This window comes from Rhopalosiphum maidis, chromosome 4, assembly GCF_003676215.2.
Source record: "Rhopalosiphum maidis isolate BTI-1 chromosome 4, ASM367621v3, whole genome shotgun sequence".
NCBI classification, from domain to species: Eukaryota; Metazoa; Arthropoda; class Insecta; order Hemiptera; family Aphididae; genus Rhopalosiphum; species Rhopalosiphum maidis.
The window spans coordinates 14,752,842-14,769,721 of NC_040880.1; the positions used below are offsets into that span (position 1 = coordinate 14,752,842).

The following is a 16,880-nucleotide window of genomic DNA, read 5'->3' on the forward strand; positions in this document are numbered from 1 at the left end:
GATCAATGTAGCGTACATTTGTATTACATTAGTTTACATTCTTGTACATTGGTATTGTCTTAAAAGAGGTTTGGATAAAAATATGTTGGTGTACACAGTACACTAAAAGTAAATAATAAAAATTATAATTTAAAATAAATCATATATTACTGTGAATTAATTTTTATTAAATTTTACAGTAAAAAAAAATGTAAAAAAAAATACATGTATTAAAATATGTAAAATTAGAAAAAACCCAGACATTGGGTAAATGTTATTCGTACCATTTTTTATATAATCCATTATCTATACGTGTTATTTTATTCGACGAAAACTCGTCAATGATATTTATAATGAGCTCCTGTTTAGTACGTATAATATATAATTAATTTCTGTATAGAAATTATGTTAAATGTTTCGGATCGACCTAAGACCTAACCTCAAATCGGTACACCGATATAGCCGTCAGCAGTTTGGGAGGTCACTTGTTTGTAAAACTTTTTCGACGGGAGCCGTTTGGGATGCGCCGCATAATATTATGGTTTTACAAGTGTAATATATATATAATATAAAAAAAAATAGCATGTTATTAGTAGCATTTGTTCAGTTGGTCATAAAAAAACTCTAAAATGATTATATTATAATGTACATTGTTGTAATAAAAATATATTTTATTCTATAGTTTATTACTTTGGTCTTTTTTGTCGAGATTCCAAGAAAACAGACGATGTGCAAATGATATACAGCCAACCAATTATACACTTAATATCACCGTGTACCCAAACAAGATCCGATTTTTCAGGTAAAAAATAAAAAATGTACGCAAACAAGTTGCAGCCAGCAGAACGAGTTCCCCGGTTTTTAACAAATACACTTATCTCATATTCGTGTCGACAATTATTGTAAATAGCCGTGCGTGCGATAAATTTTGTACCTTATATTGTATAATATATTTGTATAGTCAGTACGGCTGTACATTACTAATCATTAACTACTGGTAGACGCATCATTTCAGGAAATTCTGGTTACTGAAGACAAACTAAGAGATTTTATTAGGTAATTATTTTTTTTTTTTTTAATTATTTAATATTGTTTTATGAATTATAAAAGCCGTGCATTATGTACCAAAGGAATCGGAGCCATAATTATAGCATGTTGTTGTTACCAGCTATATATTTTTTGTTGAGCTTTGACATTTTAAATGCTTCAAACGAAAATGATGTGCAAGTACAAAATGTCACAATTTCACTGCATTTTCACAAAAATAGTAAGTAATATGTAAGCAACAATCAAATATAATAAACAATTTTAATTAAATTAAGTTAAAGTTTATAACCTTTATTTGGTTTTTTAGATGTATAGTTTATAAGTTTATTCAATTATTTTTTTCCAATAAGATTTTAAAATGTAGAATTTATAAAACTATAGGTTTTGATTTTTATAAATAAAGTTGTACGTGCTGAATTTAAATACAATACTAAATATTGTTAAATTGAGCAAAACCAGTTTAAATAAATTGTGGAAAATTACATGAACAAAATAACTTTGAAAAATGTATCCGTGTCGTTTAATTTTTAATTAATATACATAGGTAGGATATTGACATATTGTGTATAGTAAATCTCATAAATATTCAGCCATTATGAATAATCATTTAATAAATGAACCGGATATTTTAATATTATCCTAAGATATACAAAATTGTAATCATATAAAAAATCATAAATCTAGTTATAGTATAAATGATAACTAATGCCTTTTTAAATTTTAAATCACAAATAAACAAATTTTAATTCAGAAATCAAATTATAGTTACTTAAAAAGAGTATGGAACATACTCGATGAGTATATTTTATCATTATCTATTCTATTTATAAACATTAAATATTATATAAATTTGTAATTTTTATAACTCACATTGTATGATGATACCATCATTATATTAAGATCATTCAAATTTTTCTAACATATATTCATCCGCTACCTACAAATTCATAATTTACGTATAATATTGTGAAATTATTATCATACACAAAACAAAATTTGAAAATTAATAGAAAAAATAATTTTTGTCAACTCTAAAACAAAAAAGTTTAACTGTAATATTTAAATAGTAAAATAAAATAATATAACGTTGAATGTACATACGACAATACCGTTGCCCGTAGAGTGCTATCAATGATTTTAGCATACAAATAAACTCGTTGTAGTCTCTCTGACAAGTCGATAATCAAAAAGATAAGACACGTAATTACCTAATATCTATACTATAATGTTACTTCATCAGCAAATTTTCTAATTATGAACATTAGATACCAACAGTTAAAGTGACTTGTAATTTTCAAGTGATTATCAAATGACAAATACAGATTTCCTTCGTCTTGGTAACATAACCTAACCGATAAAATGATATAATAATTACATTAAATTTTCTTTGTGATTTTCTTTGAATGAAAATATAAAAAAAATATTGATAATAACAAAAAATATATTAGCTTATAAAAATAAAATACATTTGTCATCAAATTAAATTGGATTATTTACTTATAAAATTCCTAAAATACAATTTCGTACTATTCACTGTGTAAATTATTACAAAGTATTAATAAAAATCGGCATAACTGGCTGTGGTCGCTACACGATTTTTCATCAAGGGAATAAGAGTTATAATAAGTTATCCCAATATCTGCCATTAACCACTATGCACATTTACACAGCGGTGTGTCCAATTTTTTATTAAGGGGCGGGGACAGCTTATTGATACCAAAATTCACCTTTATGTTGACGATCGAAACATTTTCCCTACTATAGAAATTATTATACTATATTGCTTATTATTTTAGACACAAAAATAAAAATAGAAAAATCATTGAAAAACCAAAACATACTGAGCAAAGCTCAGAATCTAAAAATCTTAGATACCTATGTGTTATTCATACCAAATCATTATCGGAAAATGTAGATTTCTGTTTAACTTAGGAATGTGCCATTATCAAATGGTTTGTGTTGCCAATTTAAACAACAAACTATAGCATCACTTAACTGAACAATAATCGTTGTTTATAACAGGAGTCGCCAATAAGTCGATCGTGACATGCGTCTGACGTCTGAGTTAATTGCAACTTCTTTTTGCATATTCTCGACGTTTTGGATTTATTTAAAAACAAATAAAATATTTTTATTTTTCTTTAAATTTGTATATCTCTGTTTAACCCACGAATATAAAAATTAGTTTTAGAAAAAGGCAATAATAATAACTATGAAAAACGAGATTATACACAATATATAAATTGATGTCGTGTCGCTACGTTACTACATTGGTTAATTAAATAAACATAATAATAATAAGTTAAAAATAATAATTTGTAATCAAATAATAGATTAAAATACGTGTCGTGTAAAACTGTGAAATTAAATAATACTTATAAGTGTAACACGCATGTATATTTTTTATTATTTTTTTATTTATAATCATCATAAATTAACAATATATAGGAACAAACAATACAATTTTATGATTATATAAAATATAATTTTGTTTATTAACCTTCTTTTTGTCGATCGTAACAACCTGAGAAAGCTCAGAGGTCGGTTCACAAGTCTATTAAAGTTGGTTACCCCTGCTTTATAACATTTAATATGATTTATTTGTAAAGATGTATGATGCGATCTATATAATATGCAAATAAATATCTGTGAATCATTCCCAATTGACACTAATTCCAAGGATAAATTTAAGTATTAAAAAGGTACACTATAGTATAGAGATAACGTCGTACAAGTATATGATGGTCTAATACAGCGGTTCCTAACCTTTTTTGTTGCGTGAACCACCAATTTTGTTAAAAAATCTTTGAGGCCCAATAATAACTAAAATTACACATATATAGTATATATGTATGTATATAATATGAATATATAATAATATTATTTTAAATACATACTTTAGTAATGTACTTATATAAAAATTATTTGGTCCACAGCTCAGTTCGATGTTGCCCGCGACCCATGAATTGAGAACCGCTGATCGAATACTTATTATAATATACGATTATACGATTTTCCTAGGAAAAAAATTGTTAATAAATTATAATGATAATATAAAAAATCATTATCATACCAATGCATAAAAAACATAATTTTAAAACTTTCCTTTTCATTTCGTGATACGGAGCTACGTGTATAAACACACTAGGTAACAATTAAAATATGAAGGCTACACATCCATGAATTTATACATCTCTGTAAACTTTACAGTGATGCTGGATTGATGTCTGCTAATGTTGCCCTTAGTTTATAGCGATGATCTTTATTTCATGACCTAATACCATACCCCTTATATTGTATCATTACAGCCATCATCATTATATAATATATATCACATGTAACTTACCGTCAAACCTTGGACTGGTCTGGTTACCTACACAAACTTAAACAAATGCATAGCCATTGTAGTCTAATCTCTACACGTTCATCTGTTTGTAATAAACCATTTAAAATAAACCTTACATAGATTTTAATTAAAAGATATATATCTAACATCTACAAATTATTTTGAAGTATATAGGAAAAACATTTTCTATTGAAGTAAACGTTTAGATTAAATTTAAATTTATCTTTCGTAATTCCTAAAATCACTGCAGTCAGATAAAATTATTACAAAAATTATTTACTGTACAATTACGTAACATAATTTAAAATTATATTAATTCTTTGTTTGTTATTATTTTAGATTCTTCTGAAGATTATGATATTACTACAATTTATAGATTCAGAAATATGCGTTCCTCGACTAAATGTTCAATAACAGAACAAAAAGGTAGTGTATTATATTCTCGAGGTTATCATAATTTTAAACTATATCGCTGTATTCAATGTTGGCCGATGTTGTACCTATATATCGTATACATAATACCATATGTAAAATGTTCGAAATTAAGATTATCAGTATAGAGTACGATAAAATACCGATTTATTTGACTTTATAATCAAGTCTATACTAAAAAACCATAATAATAACAATTCCGACCAATGGTGACTAGGAAAACATGTATTTTTAGACCCTACAACAAATACAATAAATCAGATATTTATGCATACATAACGTCTAAATGGTAACACCTCAAATCTCATACTTGCTAGAGTGCTGGCAAATGATAGTGAGATTTTTGCCTATAGTTAATGCGATGTCTACTCATCAGATATCATAGAACAGGTTGAACCTCATAGAATGTATTAAACTACGTTTATTTATAAAGTAATATATTTTATAATAATACTAATTATATTAGAATATCCTCTCTGTGTTATGATGTTTCCTTTCTAGAATGTGACCTGAGTTAAGTGACTTTTCTTTCACACTTAACCTACACTGGTTCTTGTCAAGTTCTTTGAAACCACAATAAAAATTAAAACGCAGAATATTAAATGATTTATTATATTCTTATATTAGCTGAATTAGAAAATTTAATTTTGCTCAGAACCAGACAATTTCTAGTGCCTCTAAATTATAAAATATACTATTTAATCTTAAAAATGGGAAAATTAATGATACTGATACAAACATCCAAATTTCTTGGTAGAAATTCGTTATTGCAAGTAAAAAGCACAGCAATATCAAGTGGTGGGTGACCTATGGGCTGTGGGCATGGACATAAAATTAATATTCTATATTTTTGTTATTACTTATTCTTTGTTTAGTGTTTATAAGTATTGTAGTTTAGTGGCCAAAATATTATTATTTTGATACTAATTTCATGAGTTTTAATGACTTTAATTGGTCAAATTTTGGCAAAATTCCGTGACAATTTTTTTATCATATCGTAAATTCGTAATATAATTATTTAGAGAACAAGCATTCCTTTTGCCCTTGGCACCGACAAATTTGGAGGCAGCTTTGTATGATTGAAGTACATTCAAGGACAAATGCCATTGGAATACCGATATCAATAAACACACAAATCAATGATAATAATTCAATATCGGATAATATCTTGCAAATAAATACTGCTGGGCTGCATAAATACGGAGTTATTCAAAATAATAGTCGTATGAGCGTTTATTTTGATTCAGATTTCTGGGAACAATCAGCTATTGAATCTACAGGTAATAAATAAAATGTTATTAGATACAATTTATAATTGTTTCAATTAAAAACTATTATTATTTTATAAATCATCTTATTAAAATATGATGACTTTATTACCTAATCATGTATAATTTTAATAGGGAAAAAATGCGATTTCAACTCTGTTACTCCTAGTACTCCTACATCGAATACAGGTAATATTAAGAAGACGCCATACCCGCATGTGTTGTCTCTGTCTTACTAACGTACATCATAACAAATATTCGTTCAGCAGAATAAATTTTGTGATGTTAGCTTTAAAATTAGAATAAATTTACCTAATATAAAACTTAAAGGTAATAATATTATCTAGAGCATCTCATAGGCTTTTATTGATAATATAATTTTAAAGGGAGTTATGAACATTTTAAAGTTGTTATATTTTACGTAGCTGTAACTCACTTTAAAAAAGTAATATCATTAAAAGCATTGGTCATTGTCTAGATAATATTCTTACCTTTAAATTTGATAATAGGTAAATTTACTCTAATATTAAAGCTAACATCACAAAATGTATTCTGCTGCACGAAAATTTTTTATAATGTACGTTAGTAAGACAGAGACAACGCATGCGGGTATGGCGTCCTCTTAACTATAATAAGTGAGTAATAATTTCATAACCAAAGTATTAATATACTATCAAAAAAATAATAATAATAATAATAAATTTTTTTCAATAAGATATTAAAATTAAATTCCTAATCCTAAAGTAAATTGAACATAGATAAATCCAATATTCTTATCGTCTCGGTTCCGGTTATGTTTCTTTCGTATATATTAAACATTTATAATAAAAATTTTCATATAGATATCAATTTCAGACCATTGAAAAACACGATTATGTTTATTTATTTTAATTTACAGACGAGCTTGGCCCTTCAAAACAATTATAAAAATTATACATAAAAAAAATAATTTACAATTATAAATAGTAATAATTTAAAATGCATCTTTAAATTTAACAAAGTTTTAAAATATATTATTAGATTTTGAGTGGAGACAAATACCCTTAAGAAAAATATAAATGTTTCGATTTTAAACTTTAGCGAATAGTTTTTAATATAAAATTATACCTAGCTAGTTGATATTTTGGATGGTCAAAAATAAATAATTCCCAGTACTTTTCAAAACAAAAATATTTTTTGCTAGATCAAAAAACTTAAAAAAGTAAAACAAAGTACCTTAATAGATTACGTTGTTATTATAACTATTTATATATTTTAAAGCTATGTTCGGATTACCACGACGTATATTACATTATTTTTATAACATCATAATTTAATCAAATTTAAATCATGTTAAATTCAAAAAATAATTCATTTTTCTACAATACCAAATTATGTATTTTATTATATAATTTCTAATTTCAGAATATGAGTTGAATAAATGTATGAAAACATTAGAATATAAATATGAAAAACATTATTATCCATACTATTTTAGTAATAATGTTCATCAGACATTTCTAACGGTTCATTGGAAACCAATTAAAAACCAAAGTTGCTTATCAATTACGTATTTTCATAATATAAATTCTGATATGAATATCATCCTGACTATATCAAATGAAAACGATATGTTAATAGCATCACCAATATTAGAAAAACATGTAAGTAAAATGTTGTCAAACATTATAAATACATACCTTTTTAAAATGTTTTGTACTATTATAACTTATGAGCAATATAATAAATGATTTTAAATCTGAAATGTAATTATTAGTAGTATTATAAATGTACCAATTTAGGACCTATTAAGATATTTTTATGATATATAGCATGAAGTTAAAAATTTGTTTGGCACACAGGATAGCATAACAACGTTAAAAGTTGAAAACATGTCTCTTATTCAAGATCAAGAATACAAACTGCAATTAAAAAGAAAATATGGTGATACGCGTAATTATTATGGATACAATAGCAATTTTGGAAATTGGTTCGAACTCTTACGTATTGCTCAATGTCCAAATAATGGTAATAACAATAAATATTATGTTCTTTAAAATTAAAAACGAAGTATCTTCGTTTATTTAAGTATTATTAATTCTGCGCATTAATATATCATAAATTAGATTATGTAAAATTAATTTTAAATTTTAAAGACTTGTAAATATTATTTTCTGTGAAATAATAATTTTGTTATTTGTTCTTAGATGAAGAAGAAGTCAGACTTGTTTCAATGGAAGATATTGATCATAATTGGTGTAACCTCCCAAAACCTTTCAATATACTGAAAAATGGTAAAAATATAATATTTTCAAAATATATTTAAAACGTATACAGATGATTAGAAAATCATATGAAAATGTTTTACTTTTCTAAAAGATTTTTTAAAAAAATTTAAAATATAATTTTGTTATGTGGGAATACATACATTTAAAAAAATAAGATTTCAAAGTTAAAAAAACCACTGGAGAAAAACATCAATTAAGTTTTACAATCAGAAATAGAAATGTAAAAATAATAGTACAAACTGCTCATCAATGTTAGTCACAATATTGTAAAAAACCACGAAATATACAGAACAAGATATATTTTACGCATATCCTTTATTTATTTTTTATTGACATAACGTAGTTTAATAATATATTTTACCAATATTAAATTTAATGGACTGAATTAATTTTGGTATTTGTTCATGGACGAAGAAGTCAAACCTTTTTCTATAAATATCATAAATAGTTGGAATAGCCGTCCAAGCATCATCATTGAATTTTAAAAAAATAGTCCTAAATAATCACACATTCAAAATAAATGAAACTATAGAGTTACACACTGAGATAGGTATCTTCATATTTTTTTAATACCTTGGATAAATTATACAATGATTTTTCACATTTATTTTCATAAAAATCTTTTGATATTGACAACGGTTATAAAGTTTCAGAAATTATAAATTGAAAATAACTTAATTCAATATGATTTTATCCCCATTAACTTAGTTATACCCCTACAAAATACATAAAAAAAAAGTTAAATCTTAAGCACGTCTATATTTTTAAATTAATTATATACCAGTTTTAGTAACTACGTTCTGCTAAAAATCATTTCCGAAATCAACAATTTATCATTTAGCTTTCAAATTTTAATATATTAAACTCAACTATATAAATTTCTTATTGAATTTTTTCATTTTTAGTAGTATTTTATAAATTGTATTATTATTTTTTTTATATATATATATATTGTTTTAGCTGATATATTATAATATTTAAATTACATTACCTTTTACCTCGTACAGTAATACACTTATACCCTTATAAATGTATATCCATATTCCATATGCTTATTATACCTAATTGTATAGTTGTATGTAGTACCTAATATGCATTATATAATTCAACTTTATACATATATTTTAATATTACATTATTTATATTCTATTTTAACATTAGATATGGATAAAAATACTACCTACAACAACATTTCAACACCATCAACAAAATCTTGTCTAAATGGAGGTTACCTGCAACCAATAAGATCAACATGCGTTTGTCCACCTGGATTTATAGGACAATTCTGTGAAATAGGTAACTTAACTTCTACAGAAAAGAAAATATATACATATATACATATAATATATTATATAGATAACTATATTATAGTTAATACAGTGGCATATACCTATAGGTTTTTAAAAGGCCGTGCAGCACCAAAAAAAATAGACACCCACCCATAAACCAAAGTGCGTCCTAAAGAATTTAATCTTTAGCTTCCTTAAAAATTAAAATTGTGACTACCCATGCAGTTGCATTATTTGAGACCATAGATAAAATACACCACTGAGTTAATATCAATTATAAAAAACTATGTCTTATAAAAATGTACTATTACTTAAAAACGTTAACAGGTACAATAATATAAGAATATTTCAAGAAACAATAAAAAAATGTTAGGTATTTTAAAAATGTCTTACAGAAATTTTACAATTAATACACTTAATACAATACGAGAATAATATATCAAGATAGTACACACTACACATAATCCACATTAGAAAAATATGTAATACCTATTCCACAAATAATAAATTATTTAACTAATATTTTGTATAATTTAATTTTTCGGATAATAACATAAAAAAACAAATTTTTAATTATTAAGAAAACCGTACCTTAATATACAAGTATATAATATATTTTTTAAATTACAGCATAGTTTTAATTTTCTACTTATTATAAACAATTATAGAACTAATAAATAATAATTAATTAATTATGACTTATTGATTCAAACTGCTTAACCTTTTTATTATTAATACGAAAATATAAATCAACAAATAAAATACGTTCTAGGATGTGGATCAAATCATTATGGAGCGGATTGTAAAGGTATTTGTTCGATGCATGCCGATGATATGTGTCGTGGATTGTTGATGTGCACAGAATATTATGGCTGTACATGTCCAGTAGGTCTAACTGGTGCATTATGTGACAAAGGTTTGAAGAATATTATTTTTAAACAATCTGTTGTATGATTGTTGAAAACAGAGCATAGTATTTTTTTATAGATTGTCAACCGGGTAAATATGGTGCCAATTGTAAACAGGTATGTTCATCAAATTGTCGTAATAATACATGTGATCGATATACCGGCATCTGCTATCATGGGTGTTCACAAGGATATTTACCACCGTATTGTTTACAAAGTAAGATACAATATACGAAAAATAAAAAATATAAATATCATAATTAAAATTTATAATTGTGTACATTATAAACATCTTAAGAATCTAGCAAAATAATGAAATCATAAACGTATAACACTTTATAATAATTATTTAATAAAAAAATTTTGTTCAAAAACTATACTCGAAAAATTGAACATAACTCCAATTACTTATTATTCTTTTTGTATTTCAACCGTTTAATCTAAAGCTTTCAAAATATATAATGGTGAAATTATTATGTAATATTATAAATTATAATTTATTTCATTTTTTAGAGTATCCATACCTTATTAATCCACCAAGACTTCTTTCGGATGAATACGAAGTATTAGAGATGGAATTAAATTTCGAATCGGATAATGTAAAAGGAGGAGATAACACTATAAAGTTAAAATATTATCAAATATTTTATAAAGTAAGTATACATTTTTTTTTTTTACGGAATTGAAACAGTGTTGATAGTAGTACTATTTATATTATACAGATATTTATGATATTATACATAAAAAATAAGTACTGTATTTTAATGGATATTTGATTATTCTTACAATGTTATAATAACATAGCCATATATAGTTACATACATTTAAAATAATTTATCATAAAATAACTAAATATGAAAACTTACGAACTATTTATTGCTATAAATCATATAAAACCCAAGCAAAATCAATTTATATATTATATTATATATTTGATTCCTTTCCCAGATTATCAATAATTTAGCAATTCATTATAGCGTTTTTATCACGACATAAACCGGAATAATAGATTATTTACTATAATTAAATAAAATCGTTAAAATAGTTAAACTTATAATTCTATCTAATGACTACTGACTAGTATATACGTACTCACCCATAAAATACATATAAATATGTAAACATTTTTATTCAATAATTTATTATTTAAGTCATTAGCTAGAAAGTTATTTCTAATTAATATTTTTAATTTTTTAGTCAATTACTGAAGAGGAATTTACAAAAACTGAATTTAAAATTATAAACGAAAATAATACTAGAACCATCGATATTTTAAATAATTTAGAACCAGATACCACTTATATAATCGGTGTTTTGGTTATAACAGATGATGGAAACTTCAATTACGATGATATAGTATATGGTCAATATAAAACATCATGTATCCGTAAGTATTTTGGATCAATTATTGTCATTTATTTAAATAAAAATATTTTTAAAGAAAATTAATAAAACATAATAGTTGCTTACAATAATTATTATATTATTCATTATTGGCACTAATCAAATAAAACATATTGAAGCTTTGACAGTTTTAGTATTTATAATTACAAACTTAAAACAACAAAACAGTTTTAAATAATATAATATAACCATTTTTGGATATAGACAATAGTCGAAAAGTTATGTATGGATCAATTTAAGAATAAACGTATTTATTTTATATAATCATATAATACATTTAAATTTCAGCAGTGAATCGATAATAATTATCGAAATCTCAATCAATTATGCTGAAATAATATATCTAATCTTAAAAAATATATTCATTGAGTAATGGTTATACTTATATCATATAGTTATGACGTTAAAAATCTCGAAATCTATTGTTTAAAATGTATAGTTTTTTTTCAAAAAGTACAACAAAAAAAACCTGAATAAGTTATTATAAATTATAAAAACATAATTATTATCTAAATAATAAGAATATATTTTGATTGCGTAATTTAAATTTTAAAATTGTTTTAAATTTATGAATATAATTCTACATTTTTAGAACCTGAAAATACTGATTATAACATTCAAGTAATCAGTGGAATAAAAAGTGTCAACGTAAGATGGGATAGAGTAAGTAGACTTTTTGTTAACTTTAATTTATTAATGAATTTTTTTTATTGAATAGGTATTAGTTGTTATGTAATTATAAATCAAAACATTATTGTTTATTAGTTAAAAGTTTTATTGTAATGGATAAATGACAAAATTATGAATTTACAGATACATCTTAAACGATTAGAATGCAATATAGTTAAATATATATTGACGTTAACGTTTAACCAATCAAAAAATCAAATATCGGGAATTGAAGAAATAGAATCAAGTTCTAATAATGGCCACTTAATAGAAAATCTTTATCCTGGATACAATTATAGTGTATCTCTGACTCCAAAGACGAATAAAGGACCAATGATATCGTCACATATTTATTCATTTACTCCCCTAATAACAAGTAACATATTAAATTTCATTAAGCTATTCAGGCATGCTTACAGGACAGTTTTTAAGTTCAAACCCACTCTTCATTTTTTTTTTTTTTTTTTTAATACGGCAAAATAAAGAAATTAATTGAAAAAACGTATTACCTATAAATTGTCCGAGAATTTTGTTCTGTACACGTGCTTAAAGGCTTAAACTTATCAAATATTGAAATATCGATTAAATATTATATTCTAAACATAGAAAATGAAGTCAGTATTAAAGATATTGTTGCAACTACAATTGATGATAAAATTAAAATATCCTGGAAATTAAAAAATACTTACCAACAGGACACAATAGTGAATGAACCTTTTACGTATATAGTCAGATTTAAAGTAATTGAAATAGTCTAGCTTACATTTATACATTAGCTTGCGTTTTTTTTTTACTATAAAATTAATTTTGAATTGGTTTTAGCTACAACGAATTCTTAGTTGTTCTTTGGAAAATTTAAAAAACAATTGGACATCAGTAATAATTTCCAATCGAACGAGCTACGAAATATTCGATGTGGTTCCTAATGCGCAGTACTGTATACAAGTTAAAGTCGCTAATGATAACATTGATACTCAACAAGAAACACAAATTTTCGCATTAACACAATCATCAAGTAAAGTTTGATAAAACCATTTTTCTATTTATATTTTGATAAATTATTTCTGTGTTTCTGCAAAGGACCAAAAACTGAACCTATTTTTGACCTTGAACACCCAATGTATGTGACTAACAGTTCAGTGTTTATCCAATGGAAAGTCGATCCCATAACTTGTTCAAGATTAAATGGATTCTTATCAACGTTCTACATTGAATTAATGGTACATTTTTTTGTTAAATATATATAATAATTTCTTTATAAAATTAAAACATATTGTTCTTAAAGGATAAGGAGAATAACATATTACAAGTAAATGAAACGAAAAAAAACTACATTTACATTAATGATCTCCAATCAAATAATTATTATGAACTGAAAGTTTTTATAAAAACACACATCGGTTATAATCCTGAACATTATATGTTTACTAATTTTACTACTAAAACAAGATGTGAGTTCATTATTATTATGAATTATTTATCATTTATTTATATACCAATAAATATTTTATTTTATTCACACGTAGATTTAACACCAGTCAATGACTTAGTAGTTTATAAAAAAAGCCTTAAATATCGATTAGCGGGACTTCGTTGGTATTATATAGAAGATGAAAGTTTAGATGGATTTATAGTATCAATTAATGAAGACTCTTTTGGAAATAAAAACAAAGTTTCAGTTATTTCCCCGACGAAATGTCCTGCTTGGCCAGAATATTATTGCTATACTTATCATAATTTGAGTCCCAAAAATAACTTCACTTTCAAAGTACGTATTGTTAAACAATATAAAATAATTTAGAGTATAAAAAAAATTGATTATAATATTATTTATGAAATTGTATTTTATATTATAGATAAAGCCGAAGTCAATAGATTATCCTGAAGGGGGCCCAGTGTCGTCTATTTCATTTGACATAAACGATGAATGTAAGTAAAATCTAAACAGATACAATAATATATAAAATCATTATGTTATTTTATTATTTTATGATCGAGGATTAATTAAATGTTCTGTTTAGTACCAGATTCTCCAAATAATTTAAAAATTACTGACATCGGAAACACTTTTATATCTCTCCAGTGGGATATTCCATGGATATTTAATGGTATACTGAAAATGTTCGTTATAAATGTAGAGGAAATATCATACGCCAATATAAATTTATATTCAGGAGTTCAGACAACAGAATATCCAATTTCTGAAGAAGTACCTTCTTTTAATTATACGGTAATTCATTAAAACTATAAATTTAAATAGTTATGCTACAATAATACAATACAATACATATTATCAAGAATTTTACTTATAAAAATACGTATAATCTGACTTGTTAGCTGCAGTTGTCATTCATATATTACACCCACCAAAGTGGCAAAATCATACTAAGATGTTTTTATATAATTAATTAAAGAGTAAACTTTTTATGGCTTGCTCGTCTTGCATTATTCAATAGGCAAATCCATTATCCAGTAATCCCTATCAATCACATATTCACATGTTTGTTGACTTAGCCCATAAAATAACACCGTATTTAAAAAAAAGACCATTGTACTTTAAAGAAGTGAATCCATCCAATAACAATAAACAAGTGTCCGGAAAATAAAAATAAATAAAAATGTTTTGTTAATTCCTTATAGTATAACTCCATTTAAAAACTCGTAGGTAATTAAAAACCAATAATTTACTCGTCGTGTTCGGAATTTAAAGTTATACATATTACATTATATTGTGTTATACTGTTAGTATGAAGATTTTCTAGAACTAAATATTATTGTTACAATCATTGCTATACCACAGCACCTTACTAGTTACTGAGATAAGCACAATGAAACGAGCATCATAAACTTTAACCCTATAAAATTATCTTCTTTTTTTAAATGTCAACTGTTTGAATCAAATCACTTTCATCGCGTTAAATCAATTTATTATTTTACAGCTCGAAAATTTAAATCCTGGCTCAACTTATTCAATTGGAATAATATCCGTATCCAAGTCACTATGGTATAGTTTGCCGTCCAGAATTCTCGCCACAACGCTTTTAGATACTTAAGAGTATATTATTAACGTAATCGATATATTATTTTTATTATTATTAACCAACATTTTATTTAATATAACAAGTGAAATCATAATATTTTACATTATTTTTCTTTGTAATTTATCTAACACCACAATTATACAAATATTTTGTCATATTATTATTATACTATAAAGTATAAAGTGCTTTTTCTATAAACAATAAACAATATATTATTATTATTATTAATAATAATTAAACATTATATGTAATAACTAATAACGTAATACGTTTATACTGATTTATATTGTAACACGTTAGCCATTATACTATTATAGTGTTTAAATCAACGGGGAAACATGATTGTACCTTAACATTTTAAGATTTAATAATTAATCAAGATCCGTTCGTTTTTATAGGTCTGTTATTCAGTATAAAGAACCGAATGGCTTAATTTCATCGGTATAAATGTCTAATGAAGTTGTATAAATCGATTTACACACCTTATTATTATTTATTGTAAATTTGAAAACAATGCAAACTCAGTGTACTAGAAAAACAACCGCTTTACAAAATAGTGTTGACTATTATAGTGGCCAAGTTTGTATTTTATTTTCAAGTACAAACAATTAAACAACAATACTTGCGAGTCTTAACGTTTGTATTTTATTTATTCTTATTTAATTAATATCACGTCGGTACAAATTATATAATATTGTACATACTCTATTATGTGCTATACCCAAGAGACTTATAAGTAAATTTTAAAGTTTAAGTTTGTCTCTTACTATTGTAATGCCTGATAAATGTAAAATCTGTGTTAATCGGCTCCCTTTTGGAAAATATGAAAAATTTATCGTTAACCATAATAATTAATAATTATTAACATAGTTATTAGTTATTCTTAGTAGGTACATATTTTATATATTTTATAAAAATATAATGCATACCTACTACTATTTATTAGGACACAAAAAGCTAAAAGTCGGGGGATGTTTCAAATACTGATTGTATTGTTGATTATTGATTTATATTTTTGATAAGAATCAAACATTTAATGATATTCTTTGCATCATTGGATACTTTAAAATTTAATATTATATTAACCGATATTTATTAATATTCAATTTAAATATTTAATAACAAATAACTTTCTATGAATGCGTTCACCAATGGTTTTATCAATAAAATAGACAACTTGTCATACCCTATAATAAATACATACCTACGGCTCATAATATTTGTTGCTTA

At 24.6% G+C, this 16,880-nt stretch overlaps 1 protein-coding gene across 2 annotated transcripts; it reads left to right on the forward strand.

The window, feature by feature from the left end:
* The first annotated feature begins 878 nt into the window (after positions 1-878).
* Positions 879-15,746, forward strand: LOC113560410. Of its 2 annotated transcripts, XM_026966269.1 has the most exons (23): positions 879-1,035; positions 1,110-1,246; positions 4,712-4,798; positions 5,827-6,084; positions 6,208-6,261; positions 7,477-7,715; positions 7,914-8,079; positions 8,259-8,345; positions 9,501-9,635; positions 10,401-10,544; positions 10,616-10,753; positions 11,050-11,189; positions 11,734-11,923; positions 12,533-12,603; positions 12,754-12,985; positions 13,216-13,349; positions 13,432-13,624; positions 13,690-13,829; positions 13,895-14,060; positions 14,136-14,377; positions 14,466-14,538; positions 14,631-14,839; positions 15,549-15,746. In XM_026966269.1, the coding sequence occupies exons 2-23, from the start codon at positions 1,132-1,134 to the stop codon at positions 15,660-15,662; spliced, it is 3,327 nt and encodes a 1,108-aa protein (XP_026822070.1). In that variant the 5' UTR covers positions 879-1,035; positions 1,110-1,131; the 3' UTR covers positions 15,663-15,746. The 2 variants fall into 2 exon arrangements, with proteins under 2 accessions (XP_026822070.1, XP_026822069.1); XM_026966268.1 differs by lacking the exon at positions 879-1,035 and having other exon boundaries at positions 1,099-1,246.
* Positions 15,747-16,880: the final 1,134 nt, after the last annotated feature.